Here is a 24,817-nt window from a genome sequence, read left to right on the forward strand (position 1 = left end):
GGTTCGAGCCCTGGTCTGGGAAGATCCCACATGCTGCAGAGCAACTAAGCCCGTGTGCCACAACTACTGGGCCTGCGCTCTAGAGCCTGCAAGCCACAACCACTGAGCCCATGTGCCACAACTACTGAAGCCCGCGCGCCTAGAGCCCGTGCTCTGCAACAAGAGAAGCCACTGCAATGAGAAGCCCACGCACCGCAATGAAGAGCAGCCCCCTCTCGCTTCAACTAGAGAAAGCCCGCGTGCAGCAACGAAGACCCAACGCAGCCAAAAATAAAATTTAAAAATAAATAAATAAATAATATAAAAATTTAAAAAAATAAAACAGGGGCTTCCCTCGTGGCGCAGTGGTTGAGAATCTGCCTGCCAATGCAGGGGACACGGGTTCAAGCCCTGGTCTGGGAAGATCCCACATGCCACGGAGCAACTAGGCCCGTGAGCCACAACTACTGAGCCTGCACGTCTGGAGCCTGTGCTCCACAACGAGAGGCCGCGATAGTGAGAGGCCCGCGCACCGCGATGAAGAGTGGCCCCCACTTGCCACAACTAGAGAAAGCCCTCGAACAGAAACGAAGACCCAACACAGCCATAAATAAATAAATAAATAAATTTAAAGTGGTGGAGGAGGAGATTAAATACATGTAACAAATTTTAAAATTTTTTTAAAAATAAAAATAAAAATAAAACAGTGTCTTCAGCCTAGCAGATGCTTAATAAATATTTGTTAAATGAATACTGAATTCTTCCAGGACGATGATTGTACTCTATCCATTCCCAGCACTTACTATAGTGTTTGGTGATTACAGGGGTTTCAGCATTTGTTCTGTGCTCTATCACAGGCTTCCTAGAGTACAGAACTTAATTCGTACTACACATCCCTTTCCCCAAATCAGGGGAAATACGAAGGCTGCATGCAATTAATACGATGTTTTCTCAGGGGAGATATCAAATCCTAAACTTCTATGGGGTTGTCAGTACTGTATGTGGTAAAGATGAGAGGGGCTCCAGATAACAGAGTCAGGAAAGATACAGTCAGGAGGATGGACAGGCCAGGCTGGATTCTGGGCACGGACTGAACCCTGTCATGGGAGGGGAAAGTTTTCCTCACTCTCCCATCCCTACTAAAAGTCAGAAGCCAGCACCCTCTTCCAGCAACCTTTCAAAACTGGGTCCTAGGATCTTCTTGGTTTCCATGAGATGGTAAAGATACAGACAGTGGGCTTCGCTGGTGGCACAATGGTTAAGAATCCGCCTGCCAATGCAGGGGACATGGGTTCGAGCCCTGGTCCGGGAAGATCCCACATGCCATGGAGCAACCAGGCCCGTGCGCCACAACTACTGAGCCTGCGTTCTAGAGCCCACAAGCCACAACTACTGAGCCCCCGTGCCACAACTACTGAAGCCCGCATGCCTAGAGCCTGTGCTCCGCAACGAGAAGCCACTGCAATGAGAAGCCCGTGCACCACAACGAAGAGTAGCCCCTGCTCACCGCAACTAGAGAAAGCCCGCCCACAGCAACGAAGACCCAACGCAGCCAAAAATAAATAAATAAAATAAATAAATTTATAAAGATACAGACAGTGACACCAGAAGCCACCTACAGATTTGTTAAACTTTATTTCCTCTGAGTCTCTGGGGAGGCAGCAGGGATGTAAGGCGAAGTGGCAGCAGCTGCAGGGGCCTGAGCAGAGCTGGTGCTGGGAGGGGCCGGCATAGGTGGGACAAAGAGGCAGTGTTTAAATATTCAGGGCTGAAAGCCAGTTAATGGGTCTCCTTCATCTGTCTTTGGATTTTGTGCAGCATCTCCTGCATCCGTCGCAGCTGGAACAGGCACATGAATCAAAGTTGGGCCTTTCAGAGAGTCCTATAGATTTAGAGAAGTGCCCCCAACCTCTAATCCCTTCAGCCAGGGCCTTGGTAGCCCTGAGGTGTGATGGAGTCTCTGGGTAGAACCACTAAGCTACCAATCCAGGATCCAGATATGTACCAGGGCCAGGGATATTCCTATTCCCAAACCAAGAGATACTGAGGGTTATGATTAAGCAGGGGTCCTCTCAGGCTGGCAACCCCTACCGTCCCACCCAACTCTCACCTCCTCATCTTTCTCTCTGATCAGCCTCTCGGTTTCTGGATCTGTCCCTGGTGGGACAGCAGGAATGGGGAAGTCGGTACCACTCTCTCGAGTCAGTTTGCTGAGGGGGAGGGGAAAGGGGGGTTGGTAAGGCTAGGGAGACCCCAGCACCTGCTTGGATTGAGCCCAGAGCCTATAGAACAAAGGAAGGGCTTTGTCTCACCCAAGGCTGTGCTTGGGACCCCACCCCTGCCAGCTCTGTCCCGGCCTTTGGCCATACTTGCGATTCCGTTCTTTCACCACCAGGCGGGTCATGCTCTGGATGCACTGTGCCCGGTAGTTCTCATAATGTGTCTCCCGTGTCACGTCCTTCAGGTCCTGCATGTGAGTACGCACCAGCATTGTCCGCAGCTTCACAAAGTCGCAGTGCCCTGGGTTTTCCACTGCACAGCAAGGCTAGGGGTCAGCCAGGGGCATGGGTAGAGGAGAACCACTGAGGGCAAGGAGATACCCTGGTCACAAGCTCAGTGCTTTACCTTCCACAATGCCCCAGGGGTAGAGCCGGCCCCGAACTCGCCGCCCTCTGGCCTCTACCACAGTGTTGCTCCCAATTACAGCAAATGGGATGCTTTCCTGGAAGAAGTTAGGGGTGTCTGTCAACACCCCCATTCTCACCTGTTCCTTTCCACCTTTATCTTCATCTTCTCTGGTTCATTCTAGGAAACCAGGGTCCTCTTCCACCCCAATAGCCCACCCTTATATAGAATTCTACTTCCCTTTTCTGCCCAGAAGAAACAAGATGGGAAAGGGATGCCCTGGGGTGGCCCCACCTTTAGGGCTTGGTCCTGTAATTTGAAGTCCTCATCCTCGTCAGAGTCACAGTCTGGGAATTGGTAGACCTTGATTCCAAAGTGCTCAATCTCCTCCCGGATCTGGCAAACACATGAGGGGCCCATAGTTCTGGGGACCCCATCCTTTCCAGAAGCCCACCTGCTCCCCTCCCCCACCAGCTTCCCTCACTTTGCGTTTCTTGCGCTCCACTTCTGGAGGTGTCAGTGTGTCCGCCTTTGCCAAGATAGGCACGATGTTGACTCGCTGATGCAGGGCCTTCATAAATTCAACATCCAATGGCCGGAGCCTGGGGAACAGGAAACTGTGACCACCTGCTAGTGGCAGCCCTGCCCCTGGTGCTCTTGGCCTGTTCCCTTGGCAACACCCGGTGGTGTCAGGAGCCTCAGGCTCAGACCATACCCGTGGCCGAAGGGCGAGATGAAGTACAGGCAGCAGTGCACCCTGTTGTCTTGGATGTTCTTGCGGTTCAGGCCACTCTCATCTCGGAAATACTGCTCAAACTGCTGGTCGATGTATTCTGCCACAGGCTTCCAGCTGGGGCAGGGACAGACAAGCAGAGAAACTGGGATTGAGGGCTGCCTGGTGAGCTCTGGGACTGCAAGGAGCCCACGCCCCGAGCAGTCTTTTCAAGACTTTGCTACTCCCCGACTTGCTTTATTACATCTTCAGGGAGGTACCTGGGTGGGACAGGGGTGCATCTCAAACATCCTGATAGAAAATCAGACTAAGCACACAGACAGAGGTCAATAAATACTAGCTTGATGAACGGAAAAGAGCCCAGGTGACCAAACAAAGCAATAAGACTAGCAAGGTGCTGGCAGGTGAAAACCAACTGGAGGCCAGGGCAGCCCTAAGTCAGGTTCACAGTTCAGCCTCAGAGCCTTTGTTCATGTGGTTCCATCCTCTCCTCCACCTCTCCAAGCCCACTCCATCCTTCAAAGCCATATCCAAGAACCATCTCTTCCATGAAGGCTCCTGTGACTACAGCAATGCACACTGCTCTCCCCTTCCCTTCACCACACACAGAGGTTTTATATATATATATATTCAACAACCTCAATTTTCAAGTCTCTTGCTCTTCTGTTATTGAGTTTCATCCTCACTGATAGGTGCCCTGATGGGTGGACATTATGAGCATCATTATTCTCATTTTATACATGAAGAAGCTAAATCCAGAGCTGCTAAGAGACTTAATCCAGATCACTTTAGCTAGCAAATTCTCTACCCACTCAAGCCCCTGGCCTTCTGACTCCTAGTTCAGTGTGTTTGCCACCACAAAGCCCAACTCATTTACTAACCTAAGTTTTTACCTGATTGACACGTTAGCGAACTGCTGCCCCCCCCCCACTCCCCTACTCCCACTGCCACTAGACTGTAAGCCTCCCAGTGACAAGGATTATTCATACTTGTTCTGCATCCCTTAACATGTCCAGCACAGGCTGGACACCTCGTCTGTGCTCAATAAATTCCTGCTGGTTGACTAAATGAGTATATGTGGTGGTACACTGTAAACTGTGAGGTGCCAGGCAAGTGAAATTATTATTATTATGGAAGGCAAGAGGAGGTAAGTAGACTGATTGAAGGAGAGAGTGATACTTGCTAAAGTAGGAAGCAGGTGCCGGTTGGGGCTCGAGTTTCAGGGCGAGCCCAGTTTGCTGAGACGTAGTCCCAGATCCGGAAGGGTGGTGATGACTGGAGACCACCTCAATCCAGCAGGACTACTTACAGAGACCATGCACCATGTACCAGCACAGTGTGTGGCAAGAATGTAAGAAGTGGCTTTCCCCTCAAGGCTTCGATCATGAAGTTGAAGATGAACCAGTGTGCTGAGCCGAAAGTCACGTGTTGTAATGATCAAGCACAAATGGAGGGGGTAGTGGTTCAGAGCACAGAAAGGTCCGTAAGGGTCTGATCAGTCTGTGAGGCAATTATACAGGGTCAGCTTCCTGGGCGTGTGACCCGTGCAGTCATACTGGGGCCCTGCGCTCAGAGAGGCCCACATTTGGTTTATTCTCTGCTGTGGCCATGCTGAAATTCTTAATCATTTTGAACAGGGGACCCCACACTTTTATGTTTCACTGATCCTGACATTATCATCTTAATATTCATGAGTATAATGTACACAGCCCTGTAAAAACTGTACATCTTTAATGCATATTCACATGCATCTTTCTGGGTTGATTTTCAGATCAACTGGGTGAGGTGGTAAGGCCAGCATTTTTCAGTTGAAGAAATGGGAATGTGGTCATTTGCTCAAGATCACGCAGTTCCTAAATGCTGAATCAAGATCTGAACTCTCAGTCTAGGTGTCTCAGCACCGCCCTGCCTAACTCCCTCATCAAAGGCATCACCTTTTCTCCTGTCCTTATCACCCATTCTCCTCCTCATCTACTCAGGTCTGTCTGACTGACCATTATCTAAGCATCCTTCTAGTTCCCGAAAAAAATGTCAGGGATGATTGCGGTGGGGCTGGCAAGCCACCTTTTATTTTGGCAGGTGGCCTAGAGGGTCCCGGGAGTTTAAACAAAGTTCCACCCTTTGCCTCTTATTTCTCCCCTCACCCCTCCCTCCACGCACTCTCACGCCTTTAATAACTTGCTTGTAGCAACTAAGATGTTGCTGGTGAAAGGAATGGAAGGAGGGAGGGTGACAACTACTGACCACCTACTATATGTCAGGCTCTGTGCTACACGTTTTCACATGTGTTTGCTTTCTTGAGGCTCTTCTTTCCTATCTGTGTCCTCAACCCCATTCTAGAATGTGGGTCAAGTCAACGGAACATTAGAGATCATCTGTTCCAAGGCCTTCCCTCTCACTTTACAGAGGAGACAGCTGTCCGGTAAAGGGCAGTGGCAGGCTCGAGGGCACAAACCCCTTCTTCTTGACAATTGTGGGTGTGTCTGAGCCTATGTGCGCCCCTGTGTGTGTGTACGGAGTTGGTAGGGGTCGGGGCAGGGGCTGTGCTTGGTCAGACATACCACTCTGTGTTGTTGACCGCATCCCCAAAACCCGGTGTGTCCACAATGGTGAGCCGCAGCTTCACACCCTTCTCTTCTATGTCCACTGCATGTTTAGTGATCTCCACTGTTTGCATGATCCGCTCTGGAGAAGGGGGAAACTGAGGCCAGGGCAAGGGCAAGGACCTGCCCAGTCAGGACACACCACCCACCCCAGCCAGTGCTGCCCAGACTGCCTCACCCACACTGCCCCCCTTCCCGCCCCCGGGGGCTGCCTGGGGGCCTGTTCTCTGGGAACCAGCAAGGAGCACATTTCCCAACACAGGAAATGCCGGTGGCTGTTGGCTCTGGCCCCAGCCTCTTCTCTGCTCCCGGCTCTTTTCTCGGATTCCTGGAATCCTTTGGGGGTCAGAGACTCACTCCAAGAGCAGGATTCTGGTCCCTGCCCTGCTTCGGCACCCAAATCTTTAGGGAGCTGGCTGGTGGGCTGCCAGGCTAAATAGGCCTACAGAGAGATGCCGGCAGTCTCTCTAGGAAGCCACGGCTCCCTGCATGCTGGGGAAGGCCCCATCCCTCAGAGCCTGCAGTCAGTTCGATTTCCCAAGTCAGCTCTGCCTGCCTGTCTCCATGCTCCTCTCCTTTCCTCACCTTCAGCACTGAGGAGTTTCCGGTCCCGGTACAGATCAGTGAGGAAGAGGCTATTGACGAGAGTGGATTTCCCCAGACCAGACTCTCCTGACAGGGGAGAGAGGACAGAGGCACCAAATCAGATCTGTAACCAAGAGGCAACCCCACCAGACCAAGGTGGCGGGGTTGCGGGGGCAGCTGCTCTCTTACCTAATTGGGAAGAGACTAACTAAACCACAGCAGAGCTGGAAGGAAGCAGAGGCAAGAGCTCGTCCAGCCTTCTCATTTGGATGAGGCCCAGAGAGGATAAGAGATTGCCCAAGGTCACACAGAGAAAGGCAACTACTAGAAAACTGAGGGTTAAATGTTCTTTGTACCTCGTCACCACCCCCTCCCCTGCAACGTATACATACTTTTGGCCACCCATGTCTCCCAGCTATTTTGCAAAAAAGGCACAGCCCCTGGCTCTTTCTCCTGCCCTACCCATACCCACTCCCCACATATAGACCATCCCCACTTGAAACACCTCTTGCCCAGCCCTGCCCTGCCCCGCCCCTGCTCTACCTGCCACCATGAGGGTAAAGTCAAAACCTTTCTTCACGGACTTTCGGTGGACTTGATTGGGGAGGGTCGCAAAGCCCACATACTCCTTGTCATCCTAGTGGACGAGAAGGCAGAGTGCATCAGGGTGGAGGCAGAAGAACCCCAGGACCCAACACCAGCCTGAAAGAGCAGTGCCAGGCTCCTTTGAGGCCCCATCTGGGGCTACCAGCTGGGTTCCTGTCCCTGCTGATATTGTCAGTTTCCAACGTACCTGGGGGGTGACACCACAGAGTTGGGGCCAACACAGGACAGAGAGGGGCTCCAGCTCAGCACGCACACACACACGTGCACGTCCACACACACTCGGGCTCCCTCTGCTCCCTCCCTGGGTCCTCCTGCACCAGCCCACTGAAAGGCAAGGGCAGGGCTGGAGGCTCTACCTCAGAGGAGTCATAGGGATCGAGCTTGCCCCACGGGCTGCGGGGCCGGGCTGAGGGGCTGAGAGGGGCTGAGGCAGAGATGTACTGCTGGCTGTCAGAGGGCTGGGGCCACGAAGGGGGTCTGAACTCCAGGTCATCCTGGCAGAGGTCCGAGGCCTGGGGCCTTGGTTCCAGGATTTGGGGCCTGGACACCCAGGTCTTGGCCTCTGGTTGGTGGTAGGTCTCACTTCCTGGGAAATCCTTCACGAACTTGTTCAGTTCTGCATCATCCGCGTCCTCCAGAAAGCGCTTAATCTGAGGGTTCGGGGTGGGGTGGGGTAGGCGGGCAGGAAGGGAAGAATGAAGGAGGAAGACAGGAGAAGGCGAGAAGGAGAAAGGAAAGCACTTATGGTTAGAAAGGAAAGAAACTGCACAGGCGGCCAAGCCAGAGGAAGCGCTCACCATCCCTCCCGCAACTGCTCACACGCCTCCCTGGTCCAAGGGTCCAAGACGTCAGGAAAGGCCCTGGGTCCCGCAGCAGCCCTGGGCAGCCCCCAGAGCCCTTGCAAAGTGCTCTGGGGAACTGAGTAGCTCCAGCCCCAATGCTCCCTCTCAACAGGGTGCTTTTTGAGGCTGCCCTTTCGAGCCAGGACCAGGGACTGCCCCAAAGGCCAGGAAGTCAGGCCGAATGAGGGGCAGCAGACAGAGGCATTAGAGCCGAGAGGAGAATGAGGCTCAGGACTCAAGGAGAGTGCAGACAGCCAGAATGGGGTAGGGGCAGGAAGGAGTGAGGGAGGGGAGAAGGGAGCTGCCAGCCCCAGGCAAATCAGGAGCCAGCAGGGGTCTCTTCGCCTCCTGTCACTGCAGTCGCTGAGCTCTGGGACTGAGGTGCAGACTCTATTGGAGGTGCTCACTCCCCAGGACTCACTGCCCAGAACTCTTTACAGCTGACTTGACCCCCCTTATTCCAGACACTGAGCCACACAGAGCCTGAGCCTGGGCCCCAGGAGCGAAGGGGAAACCTGCCAGTGGATGCTGGGTGTGGGTGAAGGGGAGCTGGGAGGGACCAGGTGAGGGAGGACAGAAGGACACTTCTGACAGCCCCCAACTGTGAGGGATGTGTAGGGGGAAGCACCCGCAGCTGCCCCTTGCCCCCTGTGCCCAGAGATAGGCTTTAGCCTGCAGTGCAGGAGGGGGTCTGGTCTCAACTGTGAACCACACGGGTGGTAGGCCGGGGGTGGGGGGGGCTGGCTCCTCTGTGGAGACCTGCTCCACTCCATCTCCAGCTGGGAAGACAGGCCACCGCCCCGCCTACTCTGACCCTCAGCTCCAGACCCTAATGCCTCCTCTCTCTCCCTTTGGGGCCAGCCCCCGTTGCGGAGTGCCTGGCGGTGCTGGGCTCAGCTCGGCCTCACAAAACCCACGTGCCTCCCCCAGACAACGGACAAGGGCCGGCTTCACAGTCTGACTCACCCTCTGGGAATCAGCCAAGCCAGCGGGGGCTACCCCAGGCCACTGCGGAGTCCCAGCCAGGGTGAGGGGAGATAACATGGCCGCGGCCTTCCTGCAGGCCCCCGTTTTACAAAGGGAAGAACTGAGGGATGCAGTCACGCTGCCAGGTTTATGCAGAGGGAAGGGACTGGAGGGGGAGGCTAGAGGGGAAAGTCCCCTAAGAGCTACTTCCAGGCTGTGGCCTCTCAAGTCCCCATACCTGCTGATAGCCGTAGTCTCCAGGGCTTGCCTAGACAGGAAAAGGAGTCTTTTAAATGGAAACTGGAACCAGCAGGTAGGGGCCAAGTGGCCAGAAGAGACCGTCCTGAGGCAAGCCTGACCCAACAGGCTTTTTCTTACCCACAGTATTTGCGGGGGCCGGTGGGGTGACCATACATCCCAGTTTATGTTTGTTGTTCTGGCATAATTGCCCCTTTTCACTCTGCAAAGTGTCCCAGCTTGGACGATTAATTATATGGCAACAGAGAAGGGATGGGGCTGGGGGTGGCAGGTCTTGTTTTCTGGCAGCTGAAGAGTCTGGGGAATTCGGGGAAATCCTGCCCCTCTGCACAACCCCACAGTGACCCAGCAGTCGGTCTGGGGGTCAGGCTGAGGGTGGGAGAGAGAGGACTGCACTCCGCCTGGTTTTCCCCAGGGGCACTGAGCAGCAGGGCAGCAAGGGAGAAGGGAAGGCACTGATGGAGACCCCCAGCCCTTGCAATCTTCAAGTAGCGTCACCAGGAACCCAGCACCACTCTCCATGCCAGGGAGCTGCTCATCAGCACGGAGGGGCCCACAGGGGCTCTAGACAAGGAGTCAGGACACGAGGGGCCTCACCTCCTGTCTGTCCTTCCCTGCCCCCGGCTCCGCCAGCGACCAAATCATTTTCTGACTTTGACCCCCAATCCCAGCCAATGCAGGGGGAAGACAGGGCGGGTCCACCCATCTCCCAGAGCAGCACCTTACCCCAGCTTCAGTTCTGTCCTCAGGGACAGAACTGCCTTGCCATCCCAGTGAACGGTCCATGTCCCACGCTTCAGACTCCCTGTCAGCAAGCTCTAGGTCTAATTTTATCTCCCAAGAAAAGTTCCTCACACACAGAAACAGCCTGGTCTTGATGCTCTTGTTGTAATCCAGCGTCCTGACTTGCTCCTTTCCCTTTCTCTCTGACCCCCCTGTCTCTGTCAGGGGCCAAAAAAGCCTGTGGAATGTCCTTCCCCAACCCCTCCTCCTCCCTTCCCTTGGCTCCCACCCTCCACGGACAGCTCAGCTGCAGCAGGATCACTCGTTTTTTCTGCAGTCCCCTCCTCCTCTGATTGGCTGCCCCATGATGCCTGCCCGCTGCCTACCCCGATGGGCACAGCACCAGACTCCCAAGTCTGTCTGCAACACAGGCTCTTGATCTACTTGGCCTCTCCTGTAACCCCCAAGGACACTGAGGCCTGTCAGAGGGTTGAGACCTGTCCCCAAGGTGACCTGGTCCATTAGTACATGGGGCAGCTACCCAGGAGACTCCAGTCCCAAAGGATTCCAATCTCTTTCACCTTAACTTCAAGCAGTGCTGAAGTAGTGGGGGGTGTCCTATAATTCCCTGGGTGTATGTTCTCTTAGGAATGGCCCCACTTTTCTTCCCAGTGTCCCTCTGTGTCCTCTCATTGGAGAACCGCACTGCCTTCAGAAATCTGCCCCTAGATTTCCCTGCAGAGAGTCCCAGCCACGGAGAGGCCTTTGCTGCAGGGACTCCTCCCATCCTAGGATACCTGACCTCTGACTCATGGGGACCTGTATCACTTTCATCACCCCATCACTTTCAGAGAGTCAGCAGGGGAGCTGCTAACACTTGGTCTCTGAGGGGCATGAGTTCAGGTCAAGGAGAGACTGGGATCCCAGAGGCTTCAAAGTTGCTGATTAGGTGGGAGACAAATTGAGGGACCTAACTGGGAGTGTGCAGATGGAGCACTTGACTAGGAGTCAGGAGGCCAGTGTTTCTGGTTTGGCTAGAAATACCCTTTGTGATTTTGAATAGTGTCTTAATTTCAGGGCCTTAATGTCCAGTTGTGAATGGCCCTTCCTTGCCTCCCAGGAAGGCTGGGGAAAGAAAGCACTCCCAGATGACAGATACCTCAAGCTGCTTTGAACCTGGGGAGAGAAGGTACATCTCAAGTCACAGGATGGTTATTAATGTTAGCCAAGTCATTCTTTCTGCATGCCAATTAAAAACCCCTGGGGCTCCTGGGCTGGGGAGCTCTCCCCACTGATCTCTGAAGCAGCTGTGTGCCTGATCTCCTTTCACAAAGTGACCCTCATAGAGAAGTCTGGCTTGACATGAACCCAGTCAGCTTAAGGACTGGGCTGGCTTGAGGCAGGGGCCTGAGGCTGAGGACTCTGGTGGTGATGGGGTGCCTTTAAATACAGAGGAACAGGGTGGCCTCAGCCAAGTTGAAGCACCAAGACCTCAGCTGAACTGAACTTAGTGTGTGGCAGAAAAAGCCCCTCTCGGCCCCTGCACTAGGGACACTTGGCACTAAGAACAATCAGTGCTCCCCCAGGCTTCCATCCCTGGTACAATCAGTCTGTCCGTCCCCATGTGAGGAGAAGGATGGGGGCAGGGATAAAGGCAGGCACCACTTGGCCTCTCCCAGGAAACCCCACTTTGGGGAAGGTCACAGTGTCACCAAGACTTCCTGGCCAAGACTTGGGCCTCGGCCTGGACACAGCTTGAGAGAGAAGAGCCCAAAAGGTTGGCCTTTCTAGACCTGGAAGCTTCTGATTCCACAGGGCCCAGGGAGTTCCTTTCTGGAGGCTGCCCACAGCCAACATCCTGCCCCACAGGCTGGTCACGGATCTCCTCCTGTTGTAAACAGCCTGTGCTTCCCAATGCAGAGGGCAAAGGCTAGGGGGCTTCCAGACTGGGAGGAGAAGCTGGCATAGGGCCTGGAGGCCCTGACACTCAGCATAATGTGTTTGTGGCAGGCTCTAGCAATGATGGCAGGAAAAGAGCTTGCACCCTCACAGCCAAACATCAAAACTTCCTACCTGGGGGGTCTTCAGGGAGGTTGGCTGGGGTTACTGTTTCTCCTCCCACCACAGGCAGGTGGCAGGAATGAGTTCCCTCCACCCTGCATCACTGCAGAGGGACCTGGTTTCGGGGGAGGGGGTAGGATGCAGCAGGAGGAAGATTCCCCATGGTTCCTGTCTCAGAGGCAGAGGGATATAGCTGATCCCACGGGGTAGGATGGTGGCTGGGCCTCCCTCTCTCCGAGGTCCCTGGGCAGACGGTGTTGTGGCAAGGGAGGGCCCAAGCGTCTCACCATCCCTCCTAGGGAGTCAGGCAGTGTTTGCGGGCCTCCTGTGTGTGTTTTCCAAGGAAGTTGGTGCTGGTCCCTGAGCCCAGGGTAGGTGGGCGAGGAAGAGTCACCCAGGTAACAGCTGACCCAGGCAAGGGTGGGGACCCTCACCTCCGCCCCTGCCTGACTCACTCACCCCAGCCCACCAGCGCGTCTCAGCCGGCGCCCCTCCCCACCCAGCACGGACCCACCCCTTCGTCCAAGAACGGGGCAGCACCCCGGGGGCCGGGGCCCACTCCATGTCTGCTCGCATCAGAAGAAGAAACTTGGGAGCAGCGACGCAGCGCCGTCCGCCAGCCTGCCTGTGCCCGCGGCAGGCGACAGCGCCTCCCGCCCCGCACAGCCTGGACTGCGGCGCCGCGGGTCTCGGCGAAGCCGCCCGGGAGCGGCGGGCCCTGCGCGCCCGGCCCCGCCCCGCGCCCGCCAGCCTTACCATGGCTGCAGCCCGGGCCGGGCCGGCTCCGCCTGGACAGCGCCCGAGCGACCCGCGGCCGGAGCTGCGTGCCGACCTCGCCACACCGCCTGCCCCCGCCCGCCGCCCCGAGAGCGGACCGGCCGGGGGCGGGGCCCGGCGGCGGGGGCGGGGCGGGGCGGGGCTGGGCGGCCCCGGGGCGGGGCCTGCACCTCCGCGGCGCGGGGAGCCGGCGCAGGCTGGGCAAGGGGCGGCTGGGCAAGGGGCGGCCGGCCCGCCGTGGGGCTTTGCAGCTCTCGACCCCCGGAGACAGGGTGCGGAGAGGCGCTCGGGACGGCTTCGCTGGTCAGTTGGCTCTTCCTTACTTAGCCCCTAAAGAGTGGCCTGCACAGGCAGCGCAGCACCGTGGGGGCTTGAGCCAGTCCCCAAAGAAAAAGGAAGGGCCCACCTGGTATCCCCAGGAGAAGAAACCTTTGGAAGGAGAGGGGAGTTTGCCTCACAGGTTGGAGAGAACCGATCAGTTACCCCGGAGAGCCCACAAGGTTTGTGGGAGTTGAACCCAGCTGATGTCCAAGTTACCGATTGTCCATACCCTCTGTACACCTCCTAAGGTGGAATGTCAGACAATCTCCACCTCCAGCCAAGCTGTGAAGAAGAGACAGGAGGTTCCCTTCGTGCAGGACCCTAGATTAAAGATTAAAGAGGATTTGCTGCATAAATTATGCTGGGATCATCTGTTGGAAGAATGGAAGGGAGAGGCTGAGTGGCCTTTCCGGGGCAGTGAAGCCTTGCCTGTGGCTGTGGAAGGTGGCGAGGGCCTCAGGGGAGGCCATGCTGGGCAAGCAGGTGAGATGCTGTGGGAACAGATGCCCCAGCAGCTTTAGAGGCATTAGAGGCTCAGAAGGGTCAGCAGCAGCTAGGAGAAGATAGATGCTTAGGGGGTGGGGAGTTGGTGGGGATTTCCTGAGCTAATACAGGTCTGAGCTGGTCAGGCTTCTGCGGAAGGTTCCAGCAGCATGCCCCTCCCTGGCTTCCAAGAGTCCTCTTCCAGGGCAGACTGACTGGCTTGAATACACTTTAGACAAAACTGAGGCCACAGGCATGGCCCCCTCCCTCTATTGGTAGAAGTGCCAGAGGCCTGCCTACACTATTTCAGTCTGATCCGTGACCCAGTGGTCTTGGTTGGGATCCGTCAAAACTCAGCAGAGAGAGGGAGGGGGCCTGGGTACCACAGGTGAGATCAGGTTCAGAAAACATGGGGCTGCTATTGAATATTTGGCAATGGTGGGCTGGAGGATAGAAGGGGTGTCATTGCTTAAAGAAGTGCAGGGAGCCCGGGTTCGATCCCTGGTTGGGGAACTAGATCCCGCATGCATGCTGCAACTAGGAGTTCACATGCCGCAACTAAGAAGCACGCATGCTGCAACTAAGAAGTCCACATGCCGCAACAAAGATCCTGCGTGCCGCAACTAAGACCAAGCGCAGCCAAAATAAATAATAAATAAATTAATTTAAAAAAAAAAAAAGAATACCTCTTGGATGCTTCAGTCTGCAAGGCCTGGACTGTGGGTGCTGGGCCCAAGGGAGAAAGCCTATGTCAAGGAAGACAGGCCCTATCACAAAGCCTTGTTTTCCACAATCATAATGTCCTTCCTTCCCCCAGTTCTGGCTGCTGCTCAAGTGTAGACACAAACACATCTCAGCTAGCAGCTCATCCTCAGCTGCAGCTGGAATCCCAGCTCTGCTCTGGCACCTGCTGCCCGGACCCCAGAGAGCCCTGTGTTTCCTAAGGCATGTTGGTGCCAGCTTGCTTTGAAGGAAGTGAGGCCCCAAAAGAGGAAGGGACCATGGAACTCATCTCCAAGCCAAGAATCTTGTGGTCTTGATGGTCACAGGCCCAACATGAAGCATGGGCTGGGCAAAATAAAAGCCTAAGGTAGACTCTGGGTCACTCTACCTATACAACCCCGCATGCTAGCCCTGCAGCAATTCAGGGGTCTCCATGAGAACTTGGCCTGGGAGTAAGTCCCCATGCCAGCTCTGGCAATTATCTCACTGCCTGAAAGTCCCTTCCCCTCCCTGTGCTTCTGTTTCGCCCGTTGAAAGAGAGGATTGTTCTACCCTCAACTCCAGCTCTCATGTTCTATATTGGGACAGGTAGAGTCTGACACTTGGTCAGAAGCAGGGCTGAGATATAGCAGCCCTTGTGTGAGTCACTGGTCACTGTGTGCTCTGTGCCACCTCCAGCCAGCAGGTTGTCTGGCCAGCCTTGCCTCAGCTCTTGGAGCTCTGGTTCTCTCTTGAAATTCAACATCCCGGGAGTTCCCTGGTGGCCTAGTGGTTAAGATTCCAGGCTTTCACTGCTGGGGCCTGGGTTCAGTCCCTGGTTGGGGAACTGAGATCCCGCAAGCCATGCAGGCAGAAAAGAAAGGAAGGGAGGAAGGAAGGAAGGAAGGAAGAAAGGAAGGAAGAAATTCAACATCCCACCAGTCATTGATGTCCTTGACTAGGGTACAATTTCCGGGGCACTGCTGGGGTGGGGTATTCAAGCCAAGCGTCTGGAGAGTCGACACATAACTTGCACAGAGGGTGATTCTTCTGGGAAACTCATATCAGCAACCACGGCCCCAGTCTGCTGTCCTGGGCTCCCTCTACTTAGATCAGGCTAACATGGTCTTTACGGAAAACCTCCTGGCCCCCTCTCCACTGGATCTTTCCTGCCCACCCATGGGTGAAGGGTATATGGCACAGTGATGGCAAACAAGGATGCTGCACTTGGGCCAAGCCAGGACCCAGGTTCAAAGTCAAGAATAAAGAGTAATTACCACCAGAAATCAGGATTTCAGATCTGCCTGACTAGCAAAGGCCACATTTGCCTCTCGGTAGCAGTTCCCCTTAAGCGGTGCAAGAGCTAATAGTACCTCTGCCCCAGAGGTGTTGAGTCAGTGATGATACAGTCAGAGAGCCCTGGTGGAGCCAAACGTCTATCTATCACTGGCTTGTGTCTTTCAAGGAAACCTTAGCCAGTCTGTCCAGCAAGGTCTGTGCAGAGGCAAGAAACCAAAATATCCTAAGCCTCACTCCTTCCCTTATTGCTCCCCAGTGTCCCATGATTCTGGGGCAGGCATGAGATGTGGGTGGCAAGGTCAGGGAACGCAGTTTCCTGGCACCTGCTGAACGGCCGCAGCAAGGGACAGTTCCAGAGCCAGCAGGGTGATAGAAGCCAGCCAGAGGGCCCTTCCAACATCCTCTCTGCGGCAGGGCAGGGCACAGGAGGCTCAGGGATGGAAGGGACTTACACACCTCCTAATACCACTACCCCCTGCATGTCTGACTCCCTTCAAGTCCCCCTCCCTTGACCTTCCAGCTTCTGCTCGAATATCTTCCATGGCCAAAAACTCACTGACTCTAACAGCTGCCCTTCAATCTTTGGGTGGTGAGTTGCCAAGGTCTTCACTATACTGAGCCCAAATCTGTCTCCCCCTGGTGTTTACCCTCCAAGTGCCTCCATGCTGGAAGCTTTGCTGACTCGTTACCCTGGACTTTGTTTGCCCTTTGATATTCACTTCCTTTCAAGTGACCCATCTGTATACTTTTCTCTCCAAATTAACCACAAGCCCCTCAAGGACAGGGAGTATGTTTTCTATTTTAACCTCTACTCACTTCAACTCAGTGAATCTGTCATGCGATGTCTGCCTGGGTGATCAGGCCTCTGCCCCCAAGAGATGTCTGATCAATATGGATTGACTGAGAGGAATCATTGCTTAGTTTCCACTCTGATTTTGGAGTACAGACAAGCCTTGAGGCTATGGGCTTCGCTGACCCATAACCTGCCCTTCATTCTGGCTGTTTACCAGCTCACGCTGACCTCCCAGCCTCTCAGTTCAAACGCAGAGACCCAGATGTTACCCCCACTACAACCTTTCCTCTCACAATTCTTGATATCTAACGGTGCTACTGAAATATCATGAAGTTATCTTCCAGGAATATGTGACTACAGAAAAAGGGTTTATACACCACATATGAACCCCTGGGGCAAGATGCTCCCTAGAGCACTCCAGGCATTGATGAGCAAGCTCTGGGCCTCTCGGTGTCTTCATCTGTGAAATAGGGAGAAAAAGTCTACCTCACAGGTTTGCTGTGAAGATTCACTAAGGCAATACACTTAGCGCTGGTATAATCACTAAAATGAATGGCGGCTATTATCTCAGCTAACACCGAAATTATCAACACCAAACTAGCAACTGTCAACTGTGACTATTTCAAATGCCTTCCCTCCAAAGAATGAGCATGTGCACGTGTAATGGGTGTAGAGGGATGGGAGAAAAGCCTTAGTCTAAAGTGACACCGGAATGACCATGCTGCCACCAACTGTGGAGTCAGCTTCTCCAGCTAGACACCACTCTATCTCCAGAAAACAGGTCTTGGTTTCAGACTTACTGAACCCAATTCCCAAAACAGCCACTGTTGAGACCCCTGGAGCTAGATGACTTTGCCTGTGGTAGGTGTGCCAAGGAAATGACTTTGGCTGATCCAGTCCTTCCATCTACAGTGTCAGAGTCTGAGCTTCCCTCAGGAGCTGCCTTGCATTCTGTCCCCCTCCTCCAGGCCTGCATTCAGCCCCCAAGGTGCAGCTGCCTCTTGCTTCTCCCCTCATGGCAGCTGGGCCAAAGGCAGCTGAGCAGAGGAGGGTGAAGGGACATGATCATTTCTGTCACTCAGGACAGCCTTCCTCTGGCTGAGCAGCTGTCAGATGGCTTCTGCATTACAGATTGGCTTCCTCATTTGAGTATGCACCTACCCTCTGAAGCCAAGCTCCCTAGTCTACTCAGGCCCACTGTCTCTCTTCTTACCTGAAAAACCCACCATTTTAAACAGCACCAAACTACTCTGATAGAAATGTGTAATGTTGGAGATGGGTTCCAGGCAGGGAACCAAGTAGCTTCTGGAAATACACTAGAAAGTCCAAAATGGATGTGGCTGATTCTTCCCTATGTGTGCTCATTCTGGGCAGAACAAAAAAATGAAGGGATTCTGCCATCAAGCTCGGGAAGAAGGCATAGCATTTTCCTGCCCTCATTGTACGGACAGAGGGAGTAATCTGCCCACGTCTCCCGGTGGAGGTAGGACATTACCCCCCTGCCCTGTGCTTCCAGAGGCTCTTGCTGAGGCATACCACACCATCTGTCCTAGGCTGACCAACTGTCCCGGTTTGCTCAGGACTCAGGGAGTTCCCAGGATGCAAGACTTTCAATGTTAAAGTCAGGAACACCCGGGGCAAACCCTGATGAGTTGGTCAACCTAGCCTGTCCCCAAAATAGCAAGTCTGGGCCAGAGGTCTCCAGCCTCCCATCCTGCTCTGGGCTTGACTGCCCATGATAGCTGCAGTGAACAAGGCACCATCTGACAGGAAAAGCAGCGGGGTAGCGAGGGTCAGGCTGCTATGAAAAGCCTCCCATGAAATGCCCTGCCCCATTTTCAGCAGCTCTGCTCCATCCTTTCAACAACCCCCTTCCCTTTCAACTATGAGCCTCTCATAGCAAAGAAAACAAGAGAAAGAGAGTACAAAGCAAGAGAAAATGAGGGGGTAGGAAAATGATTCTGGGGTTCCCTCCAGACAGCCCATACCCTAGGATTCTGTTAACATCCCCAGGAATGCGGAGTCTCCCTGTGCTGCTCCGAGGCTCTGGGTTCTTCCTTGCCAGGTTAGTCTACCTGAGCAAAACTTCCCTGTGACTCAGGAGCCAAGAGGAGCCTGGCCATCCCATCCCCCAGGGACAAATGACATGTCACCCTTAAGATACTGAAGTCTGCCTTAGGCATCACTGAAACAGCCTCTTCTTGTTCCTGCTGTTTTCCAGAGTTGATTCCGTGCATAATTGTTACAGCAGGGAGTAGACCACCTTGTTCCCTGACAGCACATCTAAGGGTGAGTAGGTTAGGTGCCTTGAGGACACAGGATCTTGGGACCAGGGCAGCCCCTCCCAACAAGAGCTGCTTTATTCCAGGGAATTCCCCAGGGTTGTGTGAGAAGACAGCCCCCGCTGACCGCATAGGGCACCCTCAGGACCTTCCTATTGAGCTTCTGCTAGTTCTGATACCAAAAAAAACCCCACCAGGAATGTTTCCCTCAGTCCAGCATAACCTCCTCCGGGAAGACTCCAGTCCCTAATGTCCCAATCCAAGGATGAGAAGCATCCGTCTACCCTGCTCCTTAGACAGAAAGGTCTTGAGGGGCCGCCTGGGAGGAGGCTGAATCACGCTCCGTCCCCAGCTGTGGACCCAGAAGGGCTTGTGAAGCTCAGCGACAAACAGGCTGCCATCCACGAGCCAGGCGCCGTGGCTGGGCCACCAGAGAATTCCTGCCGGGAATGGAATCTGGACCAGACTCCACAGCCAACCATTCCTAGATGAGAGGAACCAGAGGCCTTGGACACCAGCACCACAGAGTCTTCATCCTGGGACTGCCTGTGGGCCATGCAGCCTAGGGAACAGTCTGAGGAAGGCCTAGCTCTTGCACACCCTGTGGGGAGAGTACCGGGCCCACCTCCATGCCACCCACTTCCAGAGATCCAGAGAAGACCAGCAGGCCCCGCTGCCTGGGAGTCTTCTCTTCCCAGCTTCTGGGGAGCAGCTCTGCTGCTGAACAGGCTGGAGAGCTGCAATTATCAAGACAGGATAAGAGCTATTTTGAGAAGGAGCCGTCCTGCTGCCAAGGCTTTTGACTTCCTAAACTAAAACAAGATGCATAAAGAAAGAGGGCTAGCTGGAGAAAAACAGGGAGGAACTTGCTCTGTCAAAAGCATCATATCCTGAATGAGGGGAAATACTAATCCCTTCCCAAAGGTATAGGTTTGCATCAAGGGGTGAGCAAGAGGCTGGCTAAGATATCCCCCTGGCTTCGGGAAGCAGCGGGTAACCTGACCGCCTCCCCGCAAATTCCCTGCTGACTCCCTCTCTCCTAAGACCCTCCAAGAGCACTTATTCAGTCTGTTGCATTCATTTGAACATTTGAGCACAGACTATTTCATATTGTTGTTTAAATGTTTCCTGCCCATATGTCTTATCTCCCCATCCAGATGGTAAGTTTCTCCAGGCCAAAGAATGTGTGTGCTGTAAGGCTTGAATGGTTTCCTCAATAGTGCCTAGCAGAGTGCTAAGCATCTGAATAAAAACTGTTTATGGAAGGAAGGGAGAAAAGGAGAAAGGAAGGAAGAGAGAAAGGCAGGAGGGAGAGAAGGATTTACTGTCTTGCATGGAGATAATCTCTAAAAGTAGCTGCTCCCACCCACAGCTGAGCTCAGGGCACAGGGCTAGATAAGCAGCCATGGCAGAGGGGGTGGCAGCCGCATTTCTGGCACATCCCCTGCAGCTGTTCCGTTATCTGAGTTCAGGCTGTTCTCCCCTGCCACGCACACATCTCATTTGTTTTCCATCTGTAGTCAACTGTCCATCCTGGGCTAGTCCATGAATGGGCTAGTCCATTAGAGGCCATGCTGGACTTTGGGTAAGGGAGAGATATGGCAAGAGAAAGAACGAAGGCAAAAGAGCTTGGACTATCTTATCAAACATGGACCAAGAAGAATGAAGGTACTTATAGGAACAACGCACTGTGAAATCAGGACACTCTGTGCCAAATTCAGGACACAGGGCTGCCAAGAGCAGAGTTCACCTTGTGCCTTTCCAAGTTGAGGACTCAAATAGTGTGTAACCCAGAAAAGTGTCCCCTTTCTGGAGCGCCCTAGGCTGGAGTGGGGAGAGCCAAGCGGGGATGGATCCAACCTATGGCTTCCCAGACAGCCTTCCCACAGAGCACTTGGCAGGATTCATCGTTTGCCAAAAGGTCTCTACTCTTTCTCTCCAGCGTTGCAACTAGCTCTGGTACCTTCATGTAAATGCCCCTCTGGGGAGATGCAGCCCCATCTGTGCACAGCTTGGCAAGTGGAACACAGGCTAGATGTCAGCCCCTGCTTCTCTGCCAGGTGCCCTTGTGCAGTGAACAACCTGCCCAACCATAGGGAGCACCTCTGTCTGTCTCCTTTCACATCTGCTTCCATTAAAGGGTGAGAGAGGCACTTGGATAAGGGGGAGCACGGAAAGATGGGAAGTAACTTCCCAGGGGCGTTCTTACCTCCTCATCTGTCATAATGGAGAGAGTAGAAGCCAGGCATTCCCAGGGGGGCAGCAAATGGAATTCAGAGAGTGCCAACAGGAGGGGAAAAAGAGAATTTTACTAAAGATGTCCAGTGGACTTGGGCACAACCTGGCCCAAATTCCTTCCTGGTCCAAAGTGGCCCAAATAACAACGGCTAGCATTTACTGTGTGCTCACCGTTGCCAGGCACCACGCTAAGTGCGTTACATGTGATAGCTTGCCGAGTCCTCGCAAGAACCTTAAGAGGAATCCATTGTTCCTAACAACAGATGGGGAAACTAATGATTGGAGAGGTAAAGTAACTTACCCAAGGTCACAGTCAGAAAACAGCGGACACAGGGCTCAAACCCAGTGATATAACTCCAGAGTCCTTATTCTAAAAACCTCTCCTTTATGGATCTTTGCTCCCCTGAGGGGCAGGACTGCTGGTGGGGACTGGATTGCATTCCCAGGGCTCTCTCCTCTCTAGGAATGTCCTCATCTAGAGCCCTGGCCTCTCTTGTGCTCACAGGGCTGGAGCATGTTTTGGTCCATAACGCTTGAAGCAGGAATTCCTTGCCACTAAGATGCTCTGTATTAGGACTGGTTCCCACCTTCCCTCCTATCAGAGAGGTCAAGAGCACAAAGTGAGTGGGGGCGGGGGGTGGTCAGGCCCTGGGGATTCTCAAGTTGGCTGGCTGCAGGACCCACTGATGTCCTCACCTAGACATCCCTGGAGAGCCTGCCAGGGCAGCAGCCAATAAGTACCTCCCAGATCCTGGGATGGGGGCTTGAAGAGGGTTCTGAGGAAGCAGAGGGACACATGGGGAGACCCCCTCAACCTGAATAAGTTTGGAGTTAGCCCTGAGTAAGACCATGAAGTAGGTAGCTTGTGTTAACGGGGCTTTTGATGTTTGCTTTTTATCACATGGTAGGTAAAGACCAGCTAATCTGAAAGGCCATGGGCTTAAATCGTTCTCCATTCCAAAAGTGACTCCTTCCCATTAAAAGGAGACTCTTAAAAATGAAAAAAGTTTCCAAGTCCCAAAGGAATGACTCTAATGGTAGAATTTTAGGCAAGATGAGAAGTTCCTCTGCCCCTTCAAGTCAAAATCCCAGCAGGTACCATCCATCCTAACAGATCTAGCTCTGTGGATACAGAGGCCACCCTCCCAACTGTCCTCCTGCCTCCCAGCCCCCCAGAGTGGACCCACAGGAGGGAAAAGCACAGACCTTTTAGCCACCAGATGACACGATTGTACATTTCCTCAGAGACATCTGAAAGTAACAGAGATTGTTGCTTTTTTTTTCTCTCTGTGGGATACACGCCCCCTCCCCTCACTACATAACATCTCCCTTTCTAGCTCCACATTTCTCCACACAAAGGTGCCCTCAGCCCTTGATGTCTCCAAGAAGCTCCTCCAGCCTGAGACTAAATGTCACATTCCCACTCTCCCTCTCCCTTTTTCCCCACCCTCTCTTTGTGCCACTGTTAATGCCTTTCCCCGCTTGGAAGTCTAAGTCCCAGCTCATTTATGCCCCACTTTGTTGCCAGAATATTTACCTGAGGGCCTTATTCTCTTTACCAGCCCTCAACCAGCTCAGTTCTTTATCTCCACTCTCGGGAAGTAGCTTCCCACCCTGCAAACCACTCTCTACTACCCTCCATTGAAAGGCTAAGCAGCCTTGCCTGGAAGAGTCAATGCCTGACGCTGGCCCAAGCATCGTCATCGATGTCATTAGCTTGGAGCTCAGAGAAGCTGGTGGGGAAGGAATGGAGCAATGGGCTCAAGGATGGGTCTAACTTTGGCTCTGGCAGGAGGGCAGCTCTGAGGCCCAGAATACAGAGGGGGAACTTCTTGCCCACCCCAGCATCCCACCTCACTAAATCGGGGCTGCACCTGGGTAGTCTGCTTCTTCACATACCCAAGAAGAAAGCACTAAACCTTTGAATGGGTTGTTTGGAGGTGTGCTTGGGGACCTGTGGCACTTCCCTCCGTGGTTCCGGGCTTGGAGACTCCTTTGGTGATGGTGGTGGTGATGGACTTGCCTTCCTTCTCTGGAACATCAGATCCTCACAGAAAGGGCTTGATTCCATTTCAAAAAAGGGCATTGAAGGGTCTACGGGAGAAGGGGACTTAGGCTCGGAATCAAGTGTTATTGGCCGGCTTTGGGGCATTTCAACTTCAGGGTTGAGTAAGGCCCACCATGAGGAGTCTGGCCCATATCTCGGTAAGGACCGAGGGGGTAAGGGCCGAGGGGTCAGTTCCAGTTCTGCATGGACAGAGGGCTTTCCAGAGGGCTCTGGATGCCTAAGTGTGGGTCCTGAGGACACATAAGTACTTTTTGAGGGTCTTGTGGTATGCTGCTTATAGATGGGCTCTGGACTGACAAACGTGGAAGATTTGCGGGGGCTCTCAGACACGGCTCGAGTTGTCACACGGGAAGCTGACTGTCCCCCAGGGGAGATGGTGACCCTGAGGCCACCCTCACTGTCTCCTCGGATTGAGGACTTCACGTTGGGCTCCACTTCTGATGATATTAAGACCTTTGGGAAGGACTTGGTTTCGGTGTAGACAGAATGCTTGCGGATAGACTCAGGCTCTGGGCGCATAGAAACTTTATGTCCACCATCCAAATCTTTCAGGAAGGAGAGTCTGAGGGATGATTCCAAGTTCATACTTCTATGCAAGGCCTTAGGTTCTGTGTAAATTGAGTTTTGACAGCCCATTTCAGATTCTTGGCCAGGGGTCCTTCTCTGGGTTGGTCGAGAGTCTGTACAGATGCGGCTGTCGCTGCGTTCTGGGCTAGAGGGTCTCCTTGGAGATCTGATATCAGCAGCAGTCAAACTCTTTCGAGTGGGCTCAGTTTGGACTGCTTCATCCTTTGGATAAACCAAAGGCCTATGGGGAACTCTGACCCCTTGTGGGTACTGGACCTTGGAGGGTGGGTCTTCTTCTAAGATTGTGAAGTTGTCTTTCTGGTCGACAAAACTCAACCGGCGAGAGGATTTGGCATCTGGAATTAATGAGTAGCGATTATTGATATCACGCCCTGGTTTGCTCTCACCCCCTCTTCTAGTTGCTTCCTCTCTGGATGTACTAACATTCCGCTGCATCTGGACAGCATGGCGGTATGCTTCAGATTTTGATCGGGTCTCGGTTCGACAGCTGGGTGCTCCAGAGACGCCTGGCCCTGAGTGGGGGGAGCTAGATCGAGGGTACTCTGATGCTAAATGGGGAATGGTGGAATGCCCAGCTTCTGATCTTCGATGGGCTGAAGGGATCATGGAGGCCGTGCCACTCCGCTGGCTTGAGGCAAGATCGTATGCATGTCCTCGCTGAGGGGTTGTGTTAGTAACCTCGGCCCCTTTCTGTGCTGAAACTGCTACCTTGGACCCAACTTTATTTGTCTTGACCATATGATAGATTGTGCCTCTGTGGGTAGAGCCCATATTTTACCGGCTGGCTTGTATTCAGGGTCCTAATGAAGCCTGAATATTTACCCTCAGTTTTAAAACCTGCTGTTCTTGCACTCCCACAGAACTGGCTGTTGTTCTCCAGGTGTCTCAAATAGTCCCCTTAGCTACCTGCCTGGTGATGTCATAAAGGAAGGAGCCTCCTATTAAATATTCTGGCATACAGCCACAATTCTTCAGCTACTCTTACGCAGTAACTGCAAGGAAACTGGATTTGTCTTTGGAGCTGACACCACCAAAACTTTGACCAAGTTCTCAGCAAAACAAGGATTTCCTGGTGTGTATAACGAAGGCTCTAGATCCCCCCTTACTCTCCCCAGATTCTAGAAATTCCCAGAGACTCATCCAGAAAGAAGGAATCAGCCTGAATATGCTACTAAGGCAAGGCTACTTAAATCAATCACACTGTGTTAGCCCCAGTTTTAATAAGGTGCAAGGTACAAAATTGTCCCAATTTGGTTTGGAACTGTACTGTATATAAGTCAAAAAA

At 53.5% G+C, this 24,817-nt stretch overlaps 1 protein-coding gene across 4 annotated transcripts; it reads right to left on the reverse strand.

Moving 5' to 3' along the window:
• Nucleotides 1-1,610: 1,610 nt before the first annotated feature.
• On the reverse strand, nucleotides 1,611-24,270 carry SEPTIN4 (septin 4). Of its 4 annotated transcripts, XM_068530616.1 has the most exons (14): nucleotides 22,776-24,270; nucleotides 22,083-22,127; nucleotides 20,848-20,855; nucleotides 7,488-7,781; nucleotides 7,069-7,162; nucleotides 6,526-6,612; nucleotides 5,899-6,022; nucleotides 3,320-3,454; nucleotides 3,089-3,206; nucleotides 2,899-3,000; nucleotides 2,605-2,701; nucleotides 2,349-2,511; nucleotides 2,090-2,189; nucleotides 1,611-1,818 (listed from the first exon to the last, which is right to left on the reverse strand). In XM_068530616.1, the coding sequence occupies exons 1-14, from the start codon at nucleotides 24,268-24,270 to the stop codon at nucleotides 1,759-1,761; spliced, it is 2,922 nt and encodes a 973-aa protein (XP_068386717.1). In that variant the 3' UTR covers nucleotides 1,611-1,758. The 4 variants fall into 4 exon arrangements, with proteins under 4 accessions (XP_068386717.1, XP_068386718.1, XP_068386720.1 ...); XM_068530617.1 differs by lacking the exons at nucleotides 20,848-20,855; nucleotides 22,083-22,127; nucleotides 22,776-24,270 and adding an exon at nucleotides 12,738-12,846; XM_068530619.1 differs by lacking the exons at nucleotides 20,848-20,855; nucleotides 22,083-22,127; nucleotides 22,776-24,270 and adding an exon at nucleotides 9,924-10,135.
• Nucleotides 24,271-24,817: the final 547 nt, after the last annotated feature.

Source organism: Eschrichtius robustus, chromosome 20 (genome assembly GCF_028021215.1).
Source record: "Eschrichtius robustus isolate mEscRob2 chromosome 20, mEscRob2.pri, whole genome shotgun sequence".
Classification (NCBI taxonomy): Eukaryota; Metazoa; Chordata; class Mammalia; order Artiodactyla; family Eschrichtiidae; genus Eschrichtius; species Eschrichtius robustus.

Coding starts and splice junctions, on each gene's coding strand:
- SEPTIN4 (XM_068530616.1), bottom strand. CDS start 24,270: ATGGTCAAGACAAATAAAGTTGGGTCCAAGGTAGCAGTTTCAGCACAG. Junction 22,128..22,775: donor GTTTAGTGCTTTCTTCTTGG/GTATGTGAAGAA, acceptor TGTTACTTTCAG/ATGTCTCTGAGGAAATGTAC. Junction 6,023..6,525: donor GAAACTCCTCAGTGCTGAAG/GTGAGGAAAGGA, acceptor CCCCTTCTCCAG/AGCGGATCATGCAAACAGTG.